Here is a 22143-nt window from a genome sequence, read left to right as displayed (position 1 = left end):
GGGTCGTATGGGTTCACAAGCAATAATTGTAGCCGCTTTTCTTTCATGGAAGTAAGAAATGTGTTTTTTAAAACGAATATTTCAGCATCTCACTGATGTCGTCTGTAGACCACCCAAAACGCACTGCAGGAATGTCCCCTTTATCTGACAATGATGGTGGTCATGGGTGAATGGAAGAAAAATCAAAACGCTTTTTGTGGGCGGAATCGAACCTGGGTATCTCGCATTATGAAGCCGACGTCTACCGCAGTGCGCCATTCCGACGCAGCCGAGCAGTTTGGATTTGAAGAGGTGTGCATGGACGTGCAAAGCAAGGCAGAAGTCATGTACCCCTCTGTATAACGATGACGGTCATTGAACGCCAGGGAAAGCCATGCAATTCCAGTATCAAGTAAAGCGCTAGAGAGCACAATCGCAGGGCAGTAAGCTGTCCGATAAAAAAGCTCCGCGTTCCCCCATCGTTGTCGTTTCGAAAGAGGTGCGTTGATTTTATACACGTGCATTTGTGAGCCATTATTGCAAAATGCGACAAACAGCAGCGCGAGCCCGGGGATCACCTGCCTGGAAAAGGAACCCCCAGTGCCAAAGGAGGGTTTGAGGAGCAATCTGAGACAGGGAGGCGAGGCGCAGCGCCTAGGTAGGGTAGGCCGCTTCCGCACGTCCAGTGCGAGCCTTGTTGAGATGTGAAGGTACCGACGGGGGCGAAACAAATCGGGGGCTCCTGGGGCGAGCGGAACGGGCTTCGGAGTGTGCCGTAGGCTGTGCAAAGCGGTGAAAGAAAGTTCAACACAAATTTCGACAGCAGACCAACAGAAAGTTCAACTAGGCTTTCATCTTCACATCCTAAAAAAACTTGTACGCGTCAGCTGTAAGTTGTGCCATCATGCCTAATCTATTGGTAACGCAATAATATTTGTATTAGGTTTTTAAAATTGTTTTTACTGCAACGAGAAAACCAAACCTACGAGCAGTCGATCTAAAAGGTTACAAATACCAAGAGAGCAAAGAAAAAATCGCTGCGATGCTTAGAACTTTCTGAAAATGTTAAGGCGAAAGCCTAGTTAGACCTGCTGTTGAACTTTGCGGTCGCGCCCATCAGCATTCTTCCAGCCGCCTGGACGGCACTTTCCGAAGCCCGTTCCGCTTTCTAGTCATCGGTACGAGCATCCTGTTGGCCCCCGACGGTACCATCAGCTCTTAAGGCGGCTCGTATTGCACTTGAAGCAGTAGCCTACCCTCTTCTTGCGCAGCAGTTTCTCTTTCTTCGGCACTCGCGGCGTCTTGATTGGTTGGCTAAAACTTATTGAATGCCTGAAGAGCTTTGGCTGACCGGGCCTAAGTCACCCGCTTGGGGGTGTCGCCGCTGGTCCTCATCGTCCGTTTGGGGGCGTCGAAGTCCCGCCGATTCACCGCCTCACAGGTCTGCTGGATGGCCGAGAGTTGATCGTCGAGGCTGAGCAGGGCAGCGGACAGCCGCGGCGGAAGGTTCTGGACCATGCGAATTGGTACAATCCCAGACCATGTGGGTTAAGGTTGCTACCTCTTTGCGGAAGACCTTACGCATGTTCGTCGTGTATATTTCGGGAAACATTCTGTGATAGTTTGCACTGTGATACGTGAGCGTCTGCAGTTGCCTGAGTGTGACCGCCTGTGACCTGTGCAGCTTGCCGCTGGCACAAGGGAACTTGGTCCTTTATCAGAGCCTTCGTACGCCACTGGTGTTTCCCTTTCAAGGCGTGCGATCCCCGGCTCACGCTACATTTTTTTTGAAGATTTTGTGCCCCTCACAACGACTTTTTTTGTACCTAACGCTTTCCTTGAAGTATACAGATCTAAATCTTCCGCCTTAAAAAGCCGCAGTTTTGGAACAAGACAAGGACGCTCAACACGGGCGATAGGCCATAAACCAACTGGCCAATTTTTCACCATATAAACATGCACAATTTTATCTGGTGTCATGAAAATAAAACTCCTCAAGGCTTTTCAATGTTCCAACATGTGGCCGTTACACCAGTGGGGGGTTGGAAAGGCAATATTAAAGGCTTAGCGCAGTTTTCTGATAATTCTGGTTTACTTGCGAGCTTTGTCGCTTCCTTGCTTGTAGTCTTGGTCAAGGGGAAACTTTATTTGCCGATGGTAGATGTAGTTCACATTTGTTTGGAGCACTTTGGTTTGTTTTTAACCTATTAAAGGGGTCCTGAAATACCTTCCGCCGATGCATGGATGTACATGTAACCAAATAAAGCAATGTATTAGCAATCTCCTCCCGCAAGAATTTTGTTAAAGCGATGAGTATTAGCTGAGAAATCGTAAATCAAAAACCGCGCATTATCGTCGCGCCGCGTTTCCTCCTCCTTTCTGCTCATTCTTCGCTGTTGACGGCGCGCGAGCACTCCCTCCCATGATGCTGCGCTCCTCAGCGGTGACGTACTTCCGCTATTACGCTCCTCCGACTGCCGTCTGCTAGAGCAAGCTTTGTTGGCACCATGAATCCCGCGCTCCGCTCAAGGCTGGAAAAGCGAACGAAAAATCTGGCCGCATGTATGCAGCGGCCTGGCCTTGCCTTTTCGCGGTGTACGTTGCTGGCGGCACATGACTTTTTATCGGCGGCGAACTCGCAGCCGCACGGGGAGGGTCGTGCGCTCGTTCCCTTGATGCACCGCGCACTGTTTATCCAAAAAGCGCCGTACCAGATGTGGCCCCGCTGGTGCCGGGTCTTATTTTGCGGCGGTGGTAATTCCTGCCGACGGCATGTGAAAATGTCATATTAAACCGATACAGAACCCGTGCACAAAACGCTTCAATCATGTGACCAGTTCAGCTTGGGGCGACGCGTGGTGGAGAGCGGCAACGTTGGCAAAACATGCTCCGCCGTGGCTCTGAGCTTTCTAGCGCTGAAGCGAGCGCCATTTCTTTGACAATCTCAAACATCGGTTGCCTTGGCAACAAGGCACAAACCACTCCAGAAGTCAGTTACCGTTGCGTGATCCCGGTTCAGCTTGGGGCCCCACTTCGCGACATGTGGGCACTGCAGGCGTACCACTCACTCCCATTGGGAAGTGCGAGATGCGTTTGGCATTACAGGAGGCGATGGTGTGTGTGTTGTGGACGCCTTTGTTTCGCGATGAAATGCGACGTTGTGCTTCTGCGGGTGGATAGTGCTTCCCATGGTCTGGATTATCTTTCTCGAGCGACGTACGACTCAACCTCGCATGGTGTATGTGCAGTGTGCGTGGCTAAAAGCCATCTCGGCTTGTGCGCCAGAGTTAAGTGACTTACTGTTCGTCCCAGCAAACCGCGCGCTAGGTGAGTGCCGAATTTACGAGGGGCAGGAGGAGGCAACCCATCGTCTGTCAATCGCGGTTCGGACTTGCAACGCATGTTGTGACGTTGTGTTCGTTCGAAACGCATCTCTGGATTGTTTGGAAGTTGAATAAAATGTATGCGTCAAACCCGGGCATTCGGCTCAGGGCGTTCTCTGCGATTGCAAGAAAGAAGTGCCACGGGGCTTCAACGCTTTCTTTGTGGAACGTACTCAAGTAAGATAATATCCATGTCGTGTTATGGCCGTGCTGCATTTAATACAAACGGTTAAACGTTTGTTTACGCTTGTTTCGTTTGTCGTAAAATGTCCAAGCACTCCGGCACTCCGCCGGCAGATCAGCCGGCGAGCCGACGCTGAGCAGACGACTCATCTCTTTGCCGGAAGTGCGTGAAAAAACCGCCCAATAGCAGGATGTCTAGCTCATGACGAACATCTGGGAATCGATGATGTAGACATGCGAAGATGGCGGCGTCCAAAAACACGAAGGAAAGGGTGAGAAAAAAGCGACAAACTTTGCAACAAAAGTGTGAGCTTTCCGCTGCGCGTAAAAGAGTAATACTTGGCACAGATGACGTTTACGACCCAATCTAACGATTGCGCTAGTTCATTTAGTGTGCTCAAAACGCCTTTCAGGGCCCCTTTAATAGCTCGATGTTCTGGTGTGCTTTTTGTTTTTCAGGTTCGCTTGAAAAGGAACCGGCGCGACATGGCGCAAAATTTGTAAAGCGACTGCAAAGAGATTTTTGTCTACTATATGTTTGCTATCCCAAACGAAATGAAAACGCAAAAACTGAAGACGTTATAATTTATCATTATGTGAAATGAGACATTTATTTGTCACTTGAAAAAGAAATTTCAGGATACACGATCAACATGCAAAATATTTGAGATGTTAGGAGATACGCTTTCCACAGTTTCGACCTCGCTGCCAGCACCACTAACTCAAATGTTGGTCTGGCATCTCCGCCAATCTGTTCCCGTCAATCTCAAGCGCGAATTTTTAAGTAACAGGGAACAAAGACGCACACACATAATTTCTAGACTAGCGGCTAATAAAGCGGAGCTCCTGTAGCTGCGGGTAGTTCACGGCCGCAGATGCGGACTGCAGAACAATGCGGCGTCCATCTGGTGGCAACACAGTGAACTTCTGCAGTATCGTAGTCAGATAGAGGAAGATTTCGACCGTGGCCAGCGTCTCTCCCGGACACATCCTTTTTCCTGTGAATGATTAAAAAAAGTATTATTAATCTAAACCACCGTGCACGTCATGTCATCACAAGTGCAACCATATTGCAATGGTTCTCCCCCATGACCGTGCCGTGGACCAATTTTGGCCTTGGAAAATGGACGGAAGACCCCACCATGTACTCTATTGACTACGTCATAATATCAAGCACTTTGCAGATGAAGCTAAAGTCGCCCGCACATATTCAAGGGCCGACTTTTTCGCTGACTTCGATGCATGCCATATTGTCTAATGATGGGCTCTTGCAGACAACAGTCGCCAAGTCAAACACTTCTAGTCTTTCTTTTGTATGCCTGACTTTTTTGCGTATCTAAAGCGTTGTGCAAAAAGCCGACACTAAAAGATGTGAAAGGCGGAGAGAGATGGCTGCGGCTTATCCCAGCTAACCCTGGATACGCAAAGCGAAAACTTCGCTTAGCCTGCTTAATTCTGCAGCATGTTTCTTTTTAACGCGCGAAGTCACTAACATTAAGCTCATAGCAGATGCTTGGATTTCGGATAAAGTAAAGAAATTACTTGGCAAGTTTTGTGGTCGACTGTACTTGTGCTGCATTTGCGGGTAACTGTAGCCATACCTGCGTCATTATCTAGGGTAAAATCTTCTGAATGCGTAATATGCTGGTGGTGTAAGCCACAGCCATAAAAAAAATTCTCTAGCATAACTGCCCAGTGGCCGTCTATGTTTCTTTTACGCAACCACTGCGCACTAAAGGGGGTACACCCAGCGGGATAACGTTGAAGTAAAGGTACTTTGTAACATGCTTAATAACGCTTTGTGTTGGAATCAGATTACATCCCACCTTAATGCAATCAAATATAAAAAATAAAATGCAATAAAATAAAAAGCAATGTTTTCCTCCGTTGCACGCTTAACGCGTTGCCGAAATCTCCGTTCACACTGCATTTGGTGCCCTTTGCTGCATTATGGTGTCGTCGCTTACGATGACCAAAAAAAAAAAAGCCTTTGAGCCAAGTATATGGTATGGTTTAAAGCTCCAGTGCAACGTACCGACAGAAAACGGAATGAGCTGCTCGGGCTTGGGCTTGAGTCCTGTCCCATCTTCTTTCAAGAAGCGTTCGGGCATGAACTCCTCAGGATTCTCCCAGTGGGCGGGGTCCATATGAACGGCTCCGATGTTGGGGATCACCACGCTGCCCTTAGGTATGACGTAGTCTTTGTACACACTGTCTGCGGCAGCTCTGACAATGTCAACAGTAAAGCAAAGCAGGAAATGCTGTCAGTGTTGTCACGTGGTGGGTGCTACATTGATAACTTTAGTAATCTTTCTTGAAAAACGAAGGACCTCATTGAGAAACACAAAATTGAGAGTTCAAGAGGGAAGAACTGCTCGAAAGTGAGTGTGCTGGCTAGTTGACGATTGCTATCTTCACGGAAAAACTGGAAATAACACAGAATACTGTAGACAGTCTGTGGCCCTTTTTTTAACCTTTGCTTTTCTTTACGATGAAGCGTGAATAAAGGCCAGCTTTAGGGATCTATAATAAACACCCTGATGACAACGATCATGATTCAGAGTCGACTTTCTCGAGGAATAGGGCTCCAAAACATGCAATGAACGTTCATTAGAGCAGCACTTCATGACGAAAAGTAGCATCAGTGCACTACATGGGTAGGGTACTTCATATTCCTCCGATACCAGAGCCTTTTGCATTAAACTGGCTGGTGCAAGGCGCCGTCATTGCAGTCAGAAACGTTCATGAGCCGCGGATATTCGGGATAGTCCAACGAAGCTGCACACGCCACGCGCCCCACAATCTACACCAGTCTGTGCAACGTGCTACTCTCTATCACATGGTCTGGGAGTTTCAGAATAACCAAGAGCATAATCCAATTCCCAGACCCACCTATGAGCAGTAGGAGAGTGAACTTGCGAGCTCTTAACCGAACCAAGAGGGCGAATACGGCAAGTAGAACCAACGAAGTCCTGCACTAACGATACCATCCACCTACTAGCTCTTTGGCTGAGTAAAGTTTTTCCTCGTCTTCCTCCTCCTCCCCCTCTTTTAAAAATAACGGCATTGTGGGCGGTTACCTCGCAACTTATCGATACACTATAATCATTTTCAAAAGTTGCTGTGCTCGAGATACTGTCGCGATTAGTAGAGGACCAACACAAACACTTGTATGTTATTAGGCACATTGGTTTCAATTTTCTTAGCTCTCCAAAGCTCTTCAAAGAGCAGAAAAAGCTGAACACTGCCAGTAAACACTCAGTCGCATTGAAATTTCTCTATCCGACCAGTTTTCCAATATTTTTCTCTAGAGAGAGTGGTGGAACCAGTGAAATAACAGCATGCGAAACGATATAAGTGCGTTTACGCTGACCGTCTTGATATATTTGAGTCTAACTTTGTTCAACGCAAACAGAGAATCACCTTGCGCTATAACGGCTCCACATGTGAGTACTTCATTTTGATGAGCAAATCATAGCCCTGCTCCCCGCGACGCAGCGCACGTTAACCAGAAAGTGATAAAAAAAACGACTAGCTGAAGCCAACTAATGCAATAAATCGAGCCTGTTTCCTTAGTTTTTGCCCGGTGATTTTAGTATTCTCATTTGGCAAATAAACACTTTTTCTGACTCAAAGTGTCTTCAAGAGCTCATCGTGGAGGGGTAAGGCCATGCAGTCGTTATATGAGTAGGCGACATCCCTAAACTAATGTAAGCAGCACACTAGGCCTCATGGATCTGTTTTACTTTGCGCAGCCCAGGTGAAATATGCGCCACTGACGATCGCCCTCAGAAGGAGAGGTGCGGCGTGCGTACATGCAAATCCTGTTGTCTCACGGGCATGATGCAGCCCTTCCGTATAGCGCGCAATTCCGATGAAGTGGCGCCCGGAACGCACACGGGCCACCAGAAATATAGGAGATACAAAAGTACAGTTGATCTGTGTTAGGCGCCGGCTTACCAGAACACTGTAACAAAATAACTACTGAGAGATCCGGAACGGTAATCCCCCTGACAGTTACCACGTGACAGCACTGATCACCAAAGAAAAAGTGTTCGAAACTTCGAGAGCCTTCCCTAAGCATCACTGACACTCTAGATGCATCGCTCCAGGAAAAGTTAGCAGAGGCTGAAGGTGTCAAAACCAATATAAGGGTTCTGGTACGTTCGTTTGGAACAGCTCGGCAAGACGGCCTGTTCGGTTTATCTAGCTCCCTGTCGGGAGCTTGAGTGTGTTAAAGATTTAAGCGGGGATTGTGACGGGGAGAGAACCAAGAGCCATTAAATCCATAAGTTAGAGAGAGTTGACACAATAGGAAATACAAAACCGTGACGTCGGGATGAGTTTCTGATTAGCCCCGTCCTTAATCTGCCCTTCTTAAATATTTTCTGATACACGTTTTATGCAGCAAAAGAGCAAAATTGATGCAGTGCAGATCATGACGTTTTCCCATGGAAATCGCCGGGGCCCGGTTGTGCAAGTGCGAACTCGTACCGCGCGGGTGACCGAATTGTCGAGATGGCAAGGGTTTTCACATACTCTCGGGGTATGGCGAGCAGTGCAATGGCCCGCCAGCGATACATCTCCATGATAGTGGCCATAGTGAAGGGCATCTGGCCTTGGTCATCCCAGCGTGGACTTCGCTCTTTTCCCACGACTTTGTCGATCTCCTCTTGTATCTTGCGTTGAACAGTGTCCGGCTTGTCGGCGCAGTTGAGCATGTGCCAGTGCACTGTTGATTTAATGGTGTGCGTTCCTCCACCCATGAACGCCAGTACGTTTCCAGTCAGGTTGAGTTCTGCAAGGCAGCACTCAATTATGCAGGATACTTGAATCATCCAGAATGACCATTCAAGCTTTCGGGGACTGCAGGAAAGCTCAGTGCGGTAATACATTCATTGGCGCTGCCACGCCTTATGCAGACATAGAATATTTACTAATCTGCAAGTAAAATAGCTTCTGTAAAAACAATCACGCTACAAATGATGTACACATGTGATAATCAATACCTAACTTATACCTAACCAGCTGCCTATCCGGTAATAATTTGCGCTTCTACCTAGTAGAGTGTAAACTACTGCCCCTATGGAAACATTTGGTTTCGAAAATTGAACAGAGGTATGAGCTGTATTTTCAGGCACCAAAAAGGTGGGAGGTAAAACTTATCGTTCAAGAGCAGTGGCAGTTGTGAAAGTTAGTTTGTGCTAATCGTAGATCTAATCTGCCGAAAACAAAACCTCAAAGAAAGCAGGGGGAGAAATGGGTCAGGCGTTCTTCGTATTGTTTGTTTCCACAGAAAATTTAAAATGAGCTGCTTTTTATTGCTGGTATATAAACCAGCTGATTAATCGTCTGCGTTACAGAAAATGTTTCTAAGTAAACGTGACTTGCCCGGCCTTGTTGCTTGATTGCCATCTCACATGTGGTGCGAATACTTCATTCCGTATGTGAAAGGGATGTTTTGACTAAAAGCGCTGAGTTTATGGCGGGCATGCAGTACCTACTGCCCATACTCACTTTTAAACTTTGCGTCCGGATCATTCTCATGCTCTTTCATTTTCTTTAGGTACCCGTCTATGAAGTCCCTGTTACTTCGTTCATCGAGCGTTTCTTCATGCTGTTCTATTTCTTCGCTGCAACAACAGTTAGAGTCAATTTATTGTTGCTGCATACCAGTGGTATGAACAGAAACTACTTTATTTGCGGAGAAATTCAAGCACATAATAATCACAGCCTCATTTTGTGCATGACTTCATTATGAGCACATAAACATATCGTGAGCAAACCTAACACAGAAAAGAAGGATACATAACTGACCCAAATCAAACGCGACCTTCGGTCCCTAATTGGTTCAAAGAACTGACGGGACCGCTCACAAAGAGTTTTGGTCTCGACGGTCAGGGAATTCGCGAACAATAACCGCAAGGTGTTACACTTACAGTGGCAGCTGCTGACACTCACCAATGAGAGCGCAACCACTTTGCAAGCAGAGAGAGTTCATTCGCTACGTCCTGAAGTTGTAGCCTTAAAGAATCGAGGGTGGCATGTGAAAATATATGGGCCATAGCCCACGGCCAATGGCCTCTCCATATGTGCTAGCACGAGACACTGGAGTTGCCATTTTTTTATCATACCCCCAGTGTATGTGAAATGTGTAATGTTCGTGTCAGCATGTATCTGGGGAAGCAGTGCTGCTGCTGTACTTCTGGTGTTCTTATTTCAGTTACGCCAAAATATACAAGCCGTTGTAACGGTTTCTTTTGTTCTTAGGCGTAAAAACGAGAAATAACACAATAAAGGGTTAAAGTACAAAAGCTTCAGTGATCCCTTGTTATCAGCAAAGAAATGTAAGTAGAGGGGTGTGGGAACGACTGCATTATCTTCTTGTTTTTCACATCGGAGCTCGAGGACTTGCAAAATGATACTGGGGAGGCACGCACGCTACTGCAAACATGGCCAACACGGCCAGTACGCTCAACACGACCAAGAGCAAGTACTAGTTCCTAAAAAATACCCCGTATAATAAACTATTGAGAGCAATCCGTGCAAAACGTGTTTAATGCCTTAAGATGTGCCCTAAAGCTTGCAAAATGCGAGTCGTTGCTTGATGTTGTCAGTCGTTGCTTGATGAACACTTTGCCGACCGGATTGGGCTTTCTGGCAGCCGGATTTACTGACATGAAGGTGTCGTATCAAGTGAACAAAATTTTTTCCGGACATCTTGCTTCCGGCTTAAACTTGTGTGGTCCTTGAAAGTGATAACGTTGACCATCTTGGCGTGTGTTTGTATTTGGAGAAGTAAAATTATGGCTAATTTTAGATGCAACGCATCTCTTTAACTCGCCTTGTCCCGCGTCGTTGTCGCGGCATAGTCCGCATCCCTCCCCCATTCTCCTCACCGCGGCAGCTGCGCGCTCCGCCGCTCTCACAGCAGCGCCATCTGTGCGTCAACGCGGTCAGCGCGCAGCTTGCGCTCGGCTGCGCTCGCTCCCGTCGCCGTGCCAGCTATGCGTTAGCGCGCAGCTTGCGCTCGGTTAAAAAATGTACACCATCTTCCCGCGAGGGGAACCATGGGGTAGATGCGAGGCATCGGGGGTGAACATGCTGCGTAAATATGACACACAACAACAGCAATCCACACGGCTGACATCGCTAACATAACGGAAACGCAACGGCAACCCCCGATGCGTCGCATCTACTCCATGGTTCCCCTCGCGGGAAGATGGTGTAAATTTTTTTATAGTTTTCATCCTTATACATAATAAAATTTTGTAGATGAAACATCTGCCGCGTTGGTGCAGTTAGTTGGATTGGAGCTGGAATACCCTTTTTGTGTCTGTACTTCTTAGGAGAAGCGAAACTTCGCCAACAGCAGTTGAAACTGCTGTATGCCAAAACAGGGCAAGCTTGAGAGTCAATGTGCCGATGTGGCCAGTACTGGACTGACGGACGAGAATGAGCCTAAAATCGGGAGTGCTGGTCCAAATCAGCAACACTGATCGGTTCTTTGCTAACTGAAGCTCAGGCTTGATCCTCTTCCGCCGCATGTGCTGACATTAAGTATCACTTGCGAATTTCATGAGCCCCCTAAATGTGACAAGACAACGTAAAAAATGAATGCGGGCCAGTTGTAGAAGCTCATTTGCATTTGGCGCTGTCAGGGCCATTGTAAAGGAGCATCCGCTAAACATCGCTAGTACAGAGCCACTAGTATTAAGCCTCCGACTACTATTTGTCAAGCGCTGCCACAGGTCGCACCGAATGGCCGACCATTTGCTCGTGTTCGGCAGCATTAGAGAATCACAGCTTTTCGCCACCACCCAGGAGGGCTGAAACATTTAGAGGCATGCCCATTATAACGTTAAGTAAAGCTTGTTGTCGGAATAGTTGGTGTAACATGCTCTTGAAGGTAAGTTGCGCTTGTTATGATAACAGAGACGGACGTAGGAAGAAAAAAAAACACTGCCTACATGTTCCTCTGCCTGCCTCAGTCCCCTTCCAAAGATTTGTTTCTTCATTGACCACATAGCGGAACCCCTTATAACGCTGAAACACTTTCTTATGGGTACTGAGAACCCGTATGCAGTACAGTGCATTGCATTGCACTGCACTAACCTTACGACGATGGCGTTACAAGAACTCGAAGTGACGACCATGGCAGCACTCGCCTTTGCCAGGCCGGTGATGATGTCAGTTTCGTTTATGACTTCATGCTACCATGCAGCATCGTTGCATTTGCTGCATGGTTGTATCATAATCGGAACCGGTGGTGAACTATAGGTCTAACGGGGGCACAAGAGGTCACATAAAGAGTAGGGCTCACTCCCTTATTGCCGCACGGAAGAGAACGTACGTGTACGTCACATCGTCATTTGTGCTAAAGTATAACCTAGACTTTCGATTTGAGTTAGGAGTAGAGTAAAGTAGAATTATTTATGAAATGGGATGGCGCAAGGTTTAGTTGGGAAAGGGATGGTTGAGAGGGGTTAAGTGTGACTAACTATATAATCCTCATAGGAGAAACTCCATAGTGGGCTAGGTGTTTTTTGTCGTCAGTTCGTGCCCGCATCTACTGTTTGTAGGACACCACCGACAAGGGCCGGTCCTTACCGCCGTGGCGGAGGGTTTGCTAATGGAAACCAAAGGTGCTCCTCAAAGGGCTACTGCTGAGCGCTTGCCAAATGATGCAAGACCTGCGGTCATACCGTACTAGCACCGAGTTGCCCGCAACCTTAAGAAGGTCGCTTCCAAGTACAACGTACCGGTTGTGTTTTCAGCGCCCTTGAAACTTGCCACGCTGTGCTCAAGAATAGCGCCAGAAATGAAACGAAAAAAATGCGAGAAGAAGCACGTCACGCCTTTCATTAAGTGTGCGATTGGTGTTGTGTGCGAGATTCCTTTGATTTGTGGTAAAGTGTAAATCGGCCAAACCGGCCGATACATCAATTACCGCCTCAGAGAACATGCCCTTTCGATGAAAAATGGAAGTGGTTCGTACTTGCCACAACATTGAAAAGATTGTGATTCTGTCTGTAAACACGATCTGGACAAAACAGAAATAATAGAAAGGAGCAGAGATGCTACCGCACGTGAGGTTGCCGAGGTTTTTTTCATAAAAAGAAATGGGCCCATGTGCGTAAGTGTACCGTCGCTTTCTATCTATGATAAGGAAAGTGCATTTCTACAAACTTTAGATTCCCGTGATGTATCTCTTTTTTCCCTTCCTTTCTTTTTTCTTCAGGGCATGCCTGTCGTATATATGTTCGTGCTTTTCGAAATAAACTCACTTGTTAGTAGCGCCTGTCACGTTTGCCACCGTCCTCGTCTTTTTTTGCACTAAGCCTCCCAATCAGTATGTACCAACTAGCCCAACAGCACGTTCTGTTAAAGTCCCAACACTTATTCATCAAATTACACGAACCAGGCTAACTCTCGTTCTCCTTCCGGTAGCGTGCCGAGTTAACGCAGTCGCACTGCACTCGGCTACTACTCTGCAGACCCGGGATCAAACCCCAAACTAACTCAAATGTGTTTGCTGTTTTCTGTTGGTAGTGGTGACCATTTGGGTACCGTTCGTGTTGACGACGATGGCAGTGACGTCTAGCGTTTGATGAGACATATACGGCTTCCACCATACTAAACGTAGGATTGATTTTTCTGACAATAAATAAAAAAAAGCCACGCGTTAAAAAACTGCTAAAGAAAATTTGACATCCACCTTAAATGCAGCCATATGAGTACAAAGGAAAGCTATACAGCTTTATAAGAAACTTCACAGTCGAAAAAAAAATTCGTCCTGGTCCAGGATTCGAACCCGGGACCACCGGCTATTCGGGCAGTCGCTCTAATAAGTAGGCTAACAAGGAGTCTATATATTTGTAGCGCGAGAGTGAATTTATCAACAACTCGAAGTTAGTGACAGGTGCTAATCGGCCAGAGTTTAAGGGAAATCCCCAAGATAGAGCAAGTTTCTGCGAAAAAAAATTCCACAACCACCTGAATTGCAGCCATACGGCTACGAAGGCCATACGTTAAAAAACTGTTGAAGTGGGGCGAGGTAAAATCAAACACTCTAAAAGATTTAAATCTTGTCGTCCCATGGTGACCAACGAACAAAAAAGATAAAGAAAAATACGCGCACTGTCTTTACCGATAGCGCGCCAACAGTGTGAACACGAGAAGCTTGCGTCGAATTAAGCAAACTTCAATTGCATCTACCATGGGAAGAGCGAGACAGAAGGGGACAACTGTGAGTGTGGGTAGGAGGGTAAAATAGAGGGGGCAGTCACATGGCCAGGGCGGCAGCAGAGTATCATCAGGGGTGAGACAGCTGCGCATATTGCGCAGTTTTGATACAAATTTGTTTTCCTGCGCCAGGCTGCTCCGAAAGCTTGAAAATCGCAAAAATTGCGCCAAACTGCTCCAAAACAGTCTGAGAGCCAAGGATTTTAACGCTCCCGTCAGTCTCAGTGGGGAAAAATGCTTACTGACGGCATAATTTTCCAGCACCCCCAAGGTGATGCTGTTTGTAAAGGTTTGGTCGATTGATCATTCAATAAAACACCGCATAAAACTGCCTCCGAGAGAGTTACCGAGATAGTTTTTTTTTTCGAAAGTCACGTCAGGTTGCACATGTTACATTCTGCGCGTTTTAAAGTTTCCCTATCGAAAACCATTCCAAAGTCCTGTAGAAAAAATGCTTATGCGTACTGAGGCGACAAACTACTTGTGCAAGTTGACGAAGAAACGGCAATTTTCGGAGCGCCTTATCTCCGGAACGACCTCAGCGTTCAGCGGGCGCCGCCATCTTGGTGTGGTGAAGATTGGAAAACATGGCCGCCGGGCGAAGCAGTTGCTCAGGCTGAGTGCTCTTCGCCGATTTGTACCGTGGCTTTGGTTATGGGGGTGGCTGGGTTTACATTTAGTCGTTTGATCTGTTGCGGGAAGCTGTGCGACTCGAAAGATGGTAGTTCATCAAAAACAACGTGGTGCCGGCGAATTCGCCGTGTTTCGGCGTTGAGTGTGAGGCGCGGTGCGTGCTTGAAGTGAAATTTCGCACTCGTTGCGGTGTTATCAAACGCTGATTTATTGCTGCCTCTGACAGCAAGCTTGCGAGCGGCGGGAATGGGACGATTGACGCTGCAGAAGTGGCGGCGCAGGCTACATCGCCGCAAAATATTCAAGCAGTGTCTGAGGACGGGCTATTGCACGCTAGTAATAATGGTTCATCTATCTGAATTCTGAAGTGAAATTTGGAGCCAGGGGGGAGGTGGCTGAACATACCAACGTTACTCAAATTACGATCGTAGTGAACGTGTACCTTGGGGATTGAAATGGGGAGGGGGGGGGGGGGGTGCGACGACTGTCACCTCGCTTTGCGCAACTTTTGCCGGGGCTCTACACTTGTGTGTAAAGCCGGGTCTGGGATTGCAAAAATAATTTAGGCATTCACATGATAATAAAAATGCCTTGGAGTTGCTTATAGTTTTTCAATTCGGTATTCTCAACGGCGCTCCACGCTATCTATGCATAGAGCCTAGAAATTTAAAAATGGTTTGTAAAAATGTCGTACCAATTGTGATACTCTGATAGAAAAACTTTATTGATAGCATTTTCAGAGTTATGTACGTTCAAAACCAATTAAAAGGTGCACTTCCCTCCTCCCCTCCCCCTGATTTGCCTGAAATTTGGTTTTTTAGGCTCCTAAGGTGACATAATAAATGTCGTTCTTCTGCTCCAAATCAAGGTTCTCCTGCTCCAAAATCGAGATTTTGCTGCTCCGAAAACTGCTCCCAAATCTGGTTCAGCTGTCTCACCCCTGTATCATCTTTCGAAGACATTTGCATAAAAGCAAGCAGATACGCGGCCATTTTATTCTTTGATATGTCTGTTACGAAGGGAGCTCTGATGCACCCTGATAGGAGCGTAATTCATCAATTTCGCGGTGACGCGGGTGCCTGATGGGCGGTCGTTTTGTATACCTTTTGTTATTGGTACCTCCTCCGGAAATTGCTCATACTGCCGAAATATTTTCAAACGAGAAGCGTTTACAAGAATATGGTACATTGCACTTGTACCACCTGAAATTTATGCGCCACCTGCATGCTTGGTAATTCACGGTCATGACTATGGCTATCAAGAAAGAGGCGTTCATTATGGTTCAAGAATTTAAGTAACTAGAACTTGTGGTTGATGCAGTGCCAATTACTGAATGTATGTCTGATTGTCACAGGCAGAAACTCCCTTCACACTAATACTAAAAAAAACGGTTTTACCTTATGAAGCCGGCCAATTCGTCCAAAATTTCTTTAACAAGATGCGATGTGGCGTTAGGGAGGAGATTAGTGATCTTGAATACCCAGCAGGGAAGGAACGTGAAGCGTGATCCAGACTGGAAGAGTTTAGCAAGCCTTCGACTTCTGTCATCCAGAAACGTGCGCTTCTGGTCCTCAAAGGGGAAACGCCTCCCGAAGACTAGGGCCGTGATGTTGTTGGACACGCTGGGAGCCAGGTACTTTTCCAGGTTGAACGGGGCCCCCTTTGTTTCAGCGACCTTTTCCAGCAGACACGCAGCTTCTTCCTGCAGAAAAAAGGAGCCATTCCACTATTGAAGATGCATGACCTGCGAAGTTGTACGAAATACAGATCTCACACATGGTTAGAGAATGTACGCATAGATGTTTCTTATAATGTGGCAGTGGTAATGGATATCGCTTAGGGAGTACTCAATTAAGCTTATAATAAATACAGGTTTGTTCCACCAGGCAGACATGACGCTGTCTGTTTCCCTCCCTTAGAAGATACTAGAAGCTAGAACGTAGAAGCAGAGTACTTCAATGCTTGAAGGACTCTGGCAGATGGTAGAACAGGCAAAGCAGTAAATGAACACCTAATTGAGGGCCTTTTTATCATACCGAAAATACTCGCGATACAAACAATTACCTCTCAATTGATGAAGGCAGAACGTTCAAAGCGCACTCACCAGAATGTGATCTTCCATTGACTTCTTTCCGAAACCTAGGTCACGTAGCACGTGAAGACAAAAATTTCGATTCTGCTTCCAGTCATCACCATTTAGAGTCCCGATCCCTACAAATCAAATAACGGACTAATGAAAATGGTGGCACATTTTTATTTTATGCGGATGACATAAATGGGAAGCTTTGTGTACGAAATTATTAAGGTCCGAATATGTTCTATATTTGTCACGAGAGGGATCCGAATGGTTCGGAACGGCGTTCGGAGGAACCAGCTAGCTGCTGGAACACTTGCACGAATTAGTTTTCGTGAGGAGATGAGCAAAGTTCGAACGTGAGATTTCCCGCCACATCGGCAGGGTGGGTTGTTTCTAGGCTGCCTTTAAGTCTTACGCCAAGGTTAACGCTGTACTATCTTCGGCGCGTAGATATAGCGCTGACACGATTCTGTCCACTCGTGTTTGGACGCCAACGTTTTGGCCTTCGATTTCGAGCTGGCATTCTACCCGCATTAACGTCCCAGTATCCATAAACGGCACGCATAATGAGGCTAAAGCCTCCAAGATGACGTTGACTTGTGGCAGAGGTGGCAGTACAGAGGATGCAAGTAGCAGTTATTTTTAGAGAGCTGTGGCATTTTGTGGTTTGTCAGAGACTCGCCTCTTGCTCGTATCTTTTACTCGCAGCGGTTTCGCGGGGGATCTAGTTCTGAGGGTAAAAAAGAAGTGGACATGATTGTAGACAGGTCGCTTTGAGGCACAGGCGATTACAAAGGCAGCTAGGCATTGGAAGGTTTTCATACCAATAATATGATGGCATCGAAGATTAAGATTCTCACAGCCTATTGTAAAAGTATGTCCAAAATTTACATCTGTCGTGCCGCAATAGCACGGGAGGACAGCCTCATTAAAACCAAATCATGAGGGAGCTGGCGCATGACAGGATGCAAGGCACAAACAAGGAGTGAACTTGTCTTCTGCATAGTAAAGGCTTGGAAGCCCTCGCTGCGACGCAACAAAGATATTTATCAGCGCACACAAGTCTTCTTACATGCTTTGAAGTTAAAATCCTAACGTACTATAGTGACGGGTACCTTTTATATACACATCCGCCTTTCGGCACAGCCCTCACGCTATTTTACAGTCCTTAATTCATTCCATTCGACCTTAATCCCTCCTAACCGACATTAACCCATCTTAATCACATTTTACTCACATTAATCAATCTTAATTAATCTCGCCGTAGCTGCTCTTAATTTAGATTAACCCCACCTTATTATTCCTGATCATCAAGCACTAATCGATCACTGTGCCATTCTGATTCATTTATTCTACGATAAGTCACCTATAATTTTATTACTACCATTATTAATCAATAATCAGCTTTGATAATAATTAATTCTCAGGGCTTTCTTCTTTGGCTCACTTCTGGCCTTCCTTAGGCTTCTGTCGCCCGACACCTCCTATACTTCCTTGGGGTCAATTAAGACAACCACAGCCATCGCCCCCCGGTGGCAGTCGAAACTGGCAGCCTCGAGAACGAAATAGGACCCCTATAGAACGGAATAGGGCCGTAGGATTGCCGTTGCAGGAAAAATAGCAAGAAAATGAAAATGCCGAGGGCTCGTGAGCGCGTATCTCGCGGGCCGCCGAGCGTCATACTGCAAAAAAAAAAAAAAAAATTACACCATGTTCCCGGAAGGGAACCCTGAGTAGTATGCGAAGCAGCCATGGGGTCAACTAAAGTTCCCATTAGTTGTGAGTTGGTCGTTTCCGTTGACGTTCAGCTTCGCGGCCCTTCGTTGTATCTGTAGCTTCTTGACGTAGTTTGAATGAGTGAAGGACATAAGGCGTGTTCGTAGCACATGCTCCCGTCTCAGTCTGTAGAACAGTGGGAAGAGCGCCAGGTACCTCCCGCTGCGGCCAGAGAGTCGTGGGATCGAAACCGGGCGCCACTGAATTATTTCTTTTTATAGTGGACTGTGCTGACGTCAGCCAAAACGCTGTCGGGGATGAAGAGACGCGCATGGGCAGTAGAGTGCGGACGGCGGACAACGACAACGAGGGAGGGAGGGACACAGCCCCGAGCATGAGATACTTCACATCTAAAAAAATTCACAGCATATCCACAGGGTGAATGATGATGAGTGGGCGAAGCTCCTGAGGGGAAATCATCGGTAAAACCGTGACTCTTCAGTGAAAGTTCGCCCACTACATCTGTGTCCGAACGTAACGTCTAGAAAGTCTCGCTTAAACCGCGCGTCGGAACCTTGGGGCTGAGCTCGCCTGATGCGTTTTGCAGACGCCTCACGAGCTCTCACTGCATCGGGGTCTGCCTGCCGATACGCGCGCTTTCTCGCCGCTTCCCGTTCTCTGACGTTTTGGAGATCCTCTTCGCGCCGCAGCCGTGCCGCTTCGCGTACGGCAGGGTCCTCGCGCCGTTGCCGTGACGCTTGGGCCTCTCGTTCTCGAACGCTGGGATCTTGGCGGCGTCGTCGCGCAGCCAGACGACACGCTTCGGCCTCCCGCTCTCGTACGGCAGGATCTTGGCGGCGTCGCGCAGCTTCACGGAGCGCTTCTGCCTCGCGGGCTCGCACATCTGCAGCCATATCCATCGGGCGACTCCGAGTGCGCGCCAACAGCGAACGGATTTTATTACAACGCTCCCCGCGATCTAGTAAACAATCCAAGAACTAAACTAGAGGTAGCCACGCCATCTAGTAAACAATCCAAGCGCATCTTTTCATCATATACAAGTACCGCCATCTAGTAAACAATCCAAGAACTAAACTAGAGGTAGCCACGCCATCTAGTAAACAATCCAAGAACTAAACTAGAGGTGGCTACATACATACGTCGAGGATGGACAGACCCACGCCTTAAGGAGCTTCGCCCCTAACAAAAGGCCAGAACCTCGAGGAGCGCGAAAATGGTGAGCGCTTGTGAGCGCGTGCCTCGCGGCGACCGCCAAGTCAGGCTCGCGCAGTGGCTTTAATAAAAATACAAATCTAAACAACTCTAGCGCTTTCTTCAAGCCGTACCGTGCACGTCAAAAAAAAACTCCTGCGCGAATGCTAAAGTTGAAAAGCCACCCTGCTTGGGAGAGGTCCCCGCGGCAGCCACATTCTCTGGAAGCTATTGTGGATAATTGGAGACATGGCTACGAGTGTGCCAATCCTTCCCGAAGCGATTTGCAGTTCCTGCCACCGCAGCCTCGAGTCGATGACGGAGAGCTAGTGGAAGTATACAATGCTGAGGATGAATTTGCATTCACAACTCACCGCGAAGAAGACGAAGACCTTTCCGAAGCGTGCGACAATGGTTACCAGAACCGCAACTATACAAATAAACAGTAATACTGAAGCTTAACTATGTCAATGCGTAAACGTGGGCTAGTTGGTTCGAACTGTGAAACATGGTTAAGTAGCGCGGTAAGGACGGGACAAAAGTAGAGACCACACAGGACTAGCGCTAGACATCAACTGAATTTTTACTACACGCATCGAAATATATATACAGGAGCGCGCATGCGTGAACATGCTCAGAAAAAAAAAAAAAATCACGACAGGGTCAAGTGGTGCATTCCGTTACACACGTGGCAAGTTCACATTCAGATACTCTATTTCTTTTTTTGACAAACTAATAGATGCCGTGACAAACTAATAGACACTTATCACCGCCTTTCATGATGCGCCACGTTTCAAACAATTCACGGCTGGCTTGGTCCTTAAAGGAGCCATGAAGAGAAAACACAAGTTTGGTTCATTCAAAAGATTGTCTCGTTAGAATCATACTGACACCACTTTTAACGTAAACTTCGCTCAAATAAGCTACATAATTAGGAAAAACGGGAATGGTCATGCGACCCACCAGCTCATTTCCCGCAACTGAACCTATGATGTCACATGAGCTAAGCTCTGCGAGTGGCGGAGGCTGGCAGAAGCAGACGAAAATTAGGTAGAGCTTACAAACTAGACGAACGAGCGATTTGCGCTTAAATTTAGGGCACATTCTTTACAAAGCAATAAGAATGATGGGACAAACAGTGGAAGTTACGAAAGCACATGTAAACATAGAAGTACTGATGCGTTCTGCTGTTCGTACTGCGCACAGCATGCTTGGTTTAGCCAGCTGCACAGCACTACGGGGCTTGGGGTTGTCTCAGACGACACTGGCCGATTTACGGAAGCAACGGTGTCTTACGTGACCCCATTTGTCGAGCGAGCACTGTTTCAGGGAACGAATATTTTCTCCCAGAACAAAAACAAGCCAGGTTTAAATGCGGGCAAAAACAAACCAAACGCTTGCCACGGTATGGTGGCGCCATCTAGGTTACGGAACGTAAAGAAACGCGGGGACAAACCATAGAGTTATTACTACTGGGACAAACCAACACCGCTGTACAGGGTGGAGACAACCTTTGAACGGTCCCGTGCCGCCGCAATTGGGCCAACGGGCTCAACGCGTTATTCTTTTCGTTTCCCACGAGACCTAGCAACGCGAAACAGACAATATGATTCAAACTTCTTCAGTAAACCGCGTTGCGGCGATAATTTTAGCGCGGTTTTGACACAATGACTTGCTTCGGCGGCGAGCGAGCAAATGAAGGTACTCTAGGCTGCAGAGCGGTCGGTTCCCGTGATGTCACTCGGGACCACGAAAACGCACGTTGTCCTGGGTTGCGAACTTCGCACACTAACCAGCTCAATAAAGTTTTCTCCTCCTTCTCCTCTTGAGTGCATTTCATCAAATAAAAATTTTAACTTAAATTGTTGAATATCTCAGTGAATAAAGCACCGTTTGTATCCGGACAAGCGCTGGGGGCACTATAAAACACGAAATCTTTCGAATAAAACCAACTTGCATTTTCTCTTCATGGCTCCTTTAAAACAACGCAAAATTTGTGTCTTGTGTCTTGTTTGAAGCGTGGCGCATCATGAAAGGCGGTGAGAAGTGTGTAAGCACGGCATCCATTAGTTTGTCAAAAAAAGAAATAGAGTATCTGAATGTGAACTTGCCACGTGTGTAACGGAATGCACCAGTTGACCCTGTCATGATTTTTCTTTGTTTTTTGAGCATGTCCACGCATGCGCGCTCCTGTATATATATTTCGATACGTGTAGTAAAAATTCAGTTGATGTCTAGCGCTAGTCCTGTGTGGTCTCTACTTCTGTCCCGTCCTTACCGCGCTACTTAACCATGTTTAACTATGTGTTTCGGCTATGCTCACATACGACAGCTCGCCATTTTGGTATTGCGCGTGAGTGCAAGCTTCCCTGAATTTTTTTAAGTGCAATGCACTTCTTAAGCGACCCTGAACCTGCGTCCACCGGCGATGTCCGCGCACGTGGAGATGGGCGCGCTCAGCCTGGCCGCTGACATGGCACATACCCACGTGGGGGATTGGCCAGGAATCTCCTCGTCTTCCTTGGCAACGGGGGGAGATGGGCGCGCGCTGCCTGGCCGCTGACATGGCACATACCCACGTGGGGGATTGGCCAAGAATCGGGCGTGAGAAGGGCTAATGCACCTGCTTAAAGGAGTACTGTCACGAAATTTCAAAGCTGAGATCCGCTCTAGCAATCAAGTACAACGACAACACAAATAGGTATCTGTGAATAA

The 22143-nt window shown here is 47.2% G+C and overlaps 2 protein-coding genes across 2 annotated transcripts in view; both read right to left on the bottom strand.

Annotated features, from left to right (window-relative positions):
• Positions 1-1497, bottom strand: part of LOC144177841 (uncharacterized) — a 43349-nt gene extending 41852 nt beyond the window's left edge. The window contains exon 1 of the mRNA XM_077705425.1: positions 1345-1497. Coding sequence (XP_077561551.1) covers positions 1345-1497 — 153 coding nt within the window. The remainder of the gene's footprint in view (positions 1-1344) is intronic.
• A 2685-nt stretch (positions 1498-4182) lies between these two features.
• The window catches only part of LOC144177842 (cytochrome P450 2H2-like), a 45122-nt gene continuing 27161 nt past the window's right edge, over positions 4183-22143 (bottom strand). Inside the window, exons 3-8 of the mRNA XM_077705426.1 lie at positions 16528-16634; positions 15821-16125; positions 9063-9178; positions 8085-8343; positions 5581-5771; positions 4183-4543 (exon numbers count right to left, since the gene is read on the bottom strand). Coding sequence (XP_077561552.1) covers positions 4368-4543; positions 5581-5771; positions 8085-8343; positions 9063-9178; positions 15821-16125; positions 16528-16634 — 1154 coding nt within the window. The 3' untranslated portion in view covers positions 4183-4367. The remainder of the gene's footprint in view (positions 4544-5580; positions 5772-8084; positions 8344-9062; positions 9179-15820; positions 16126-16527; positions 16635-22143) is intronic.

This window comes from Haemaphysalis longicornis, unplaced genomic scaffold (genome assembly GCF_048455015.1).
Source record: "Haemaphysalis longicornis isolate Haplotype H1 unplaced genomic scaffold, Haemaphysalis longicornis Haplotype H1 scaffold_324, whole genome shotgun sequence".
In the NCBI taxonomy this organism is placed as follows: domain Eukaryota; kingdom Metazoa; phylum Arthropoda; class Arachnida; order Ixodida; family Ixodidae; genus Haemaphysalis; species Haemaphysalis longicornis.
The sequence above is the reverse complement of the archived record's forward strand: the minus strand, read 5'-3'. Positions and strand labels throughout refer to the sequence as shown.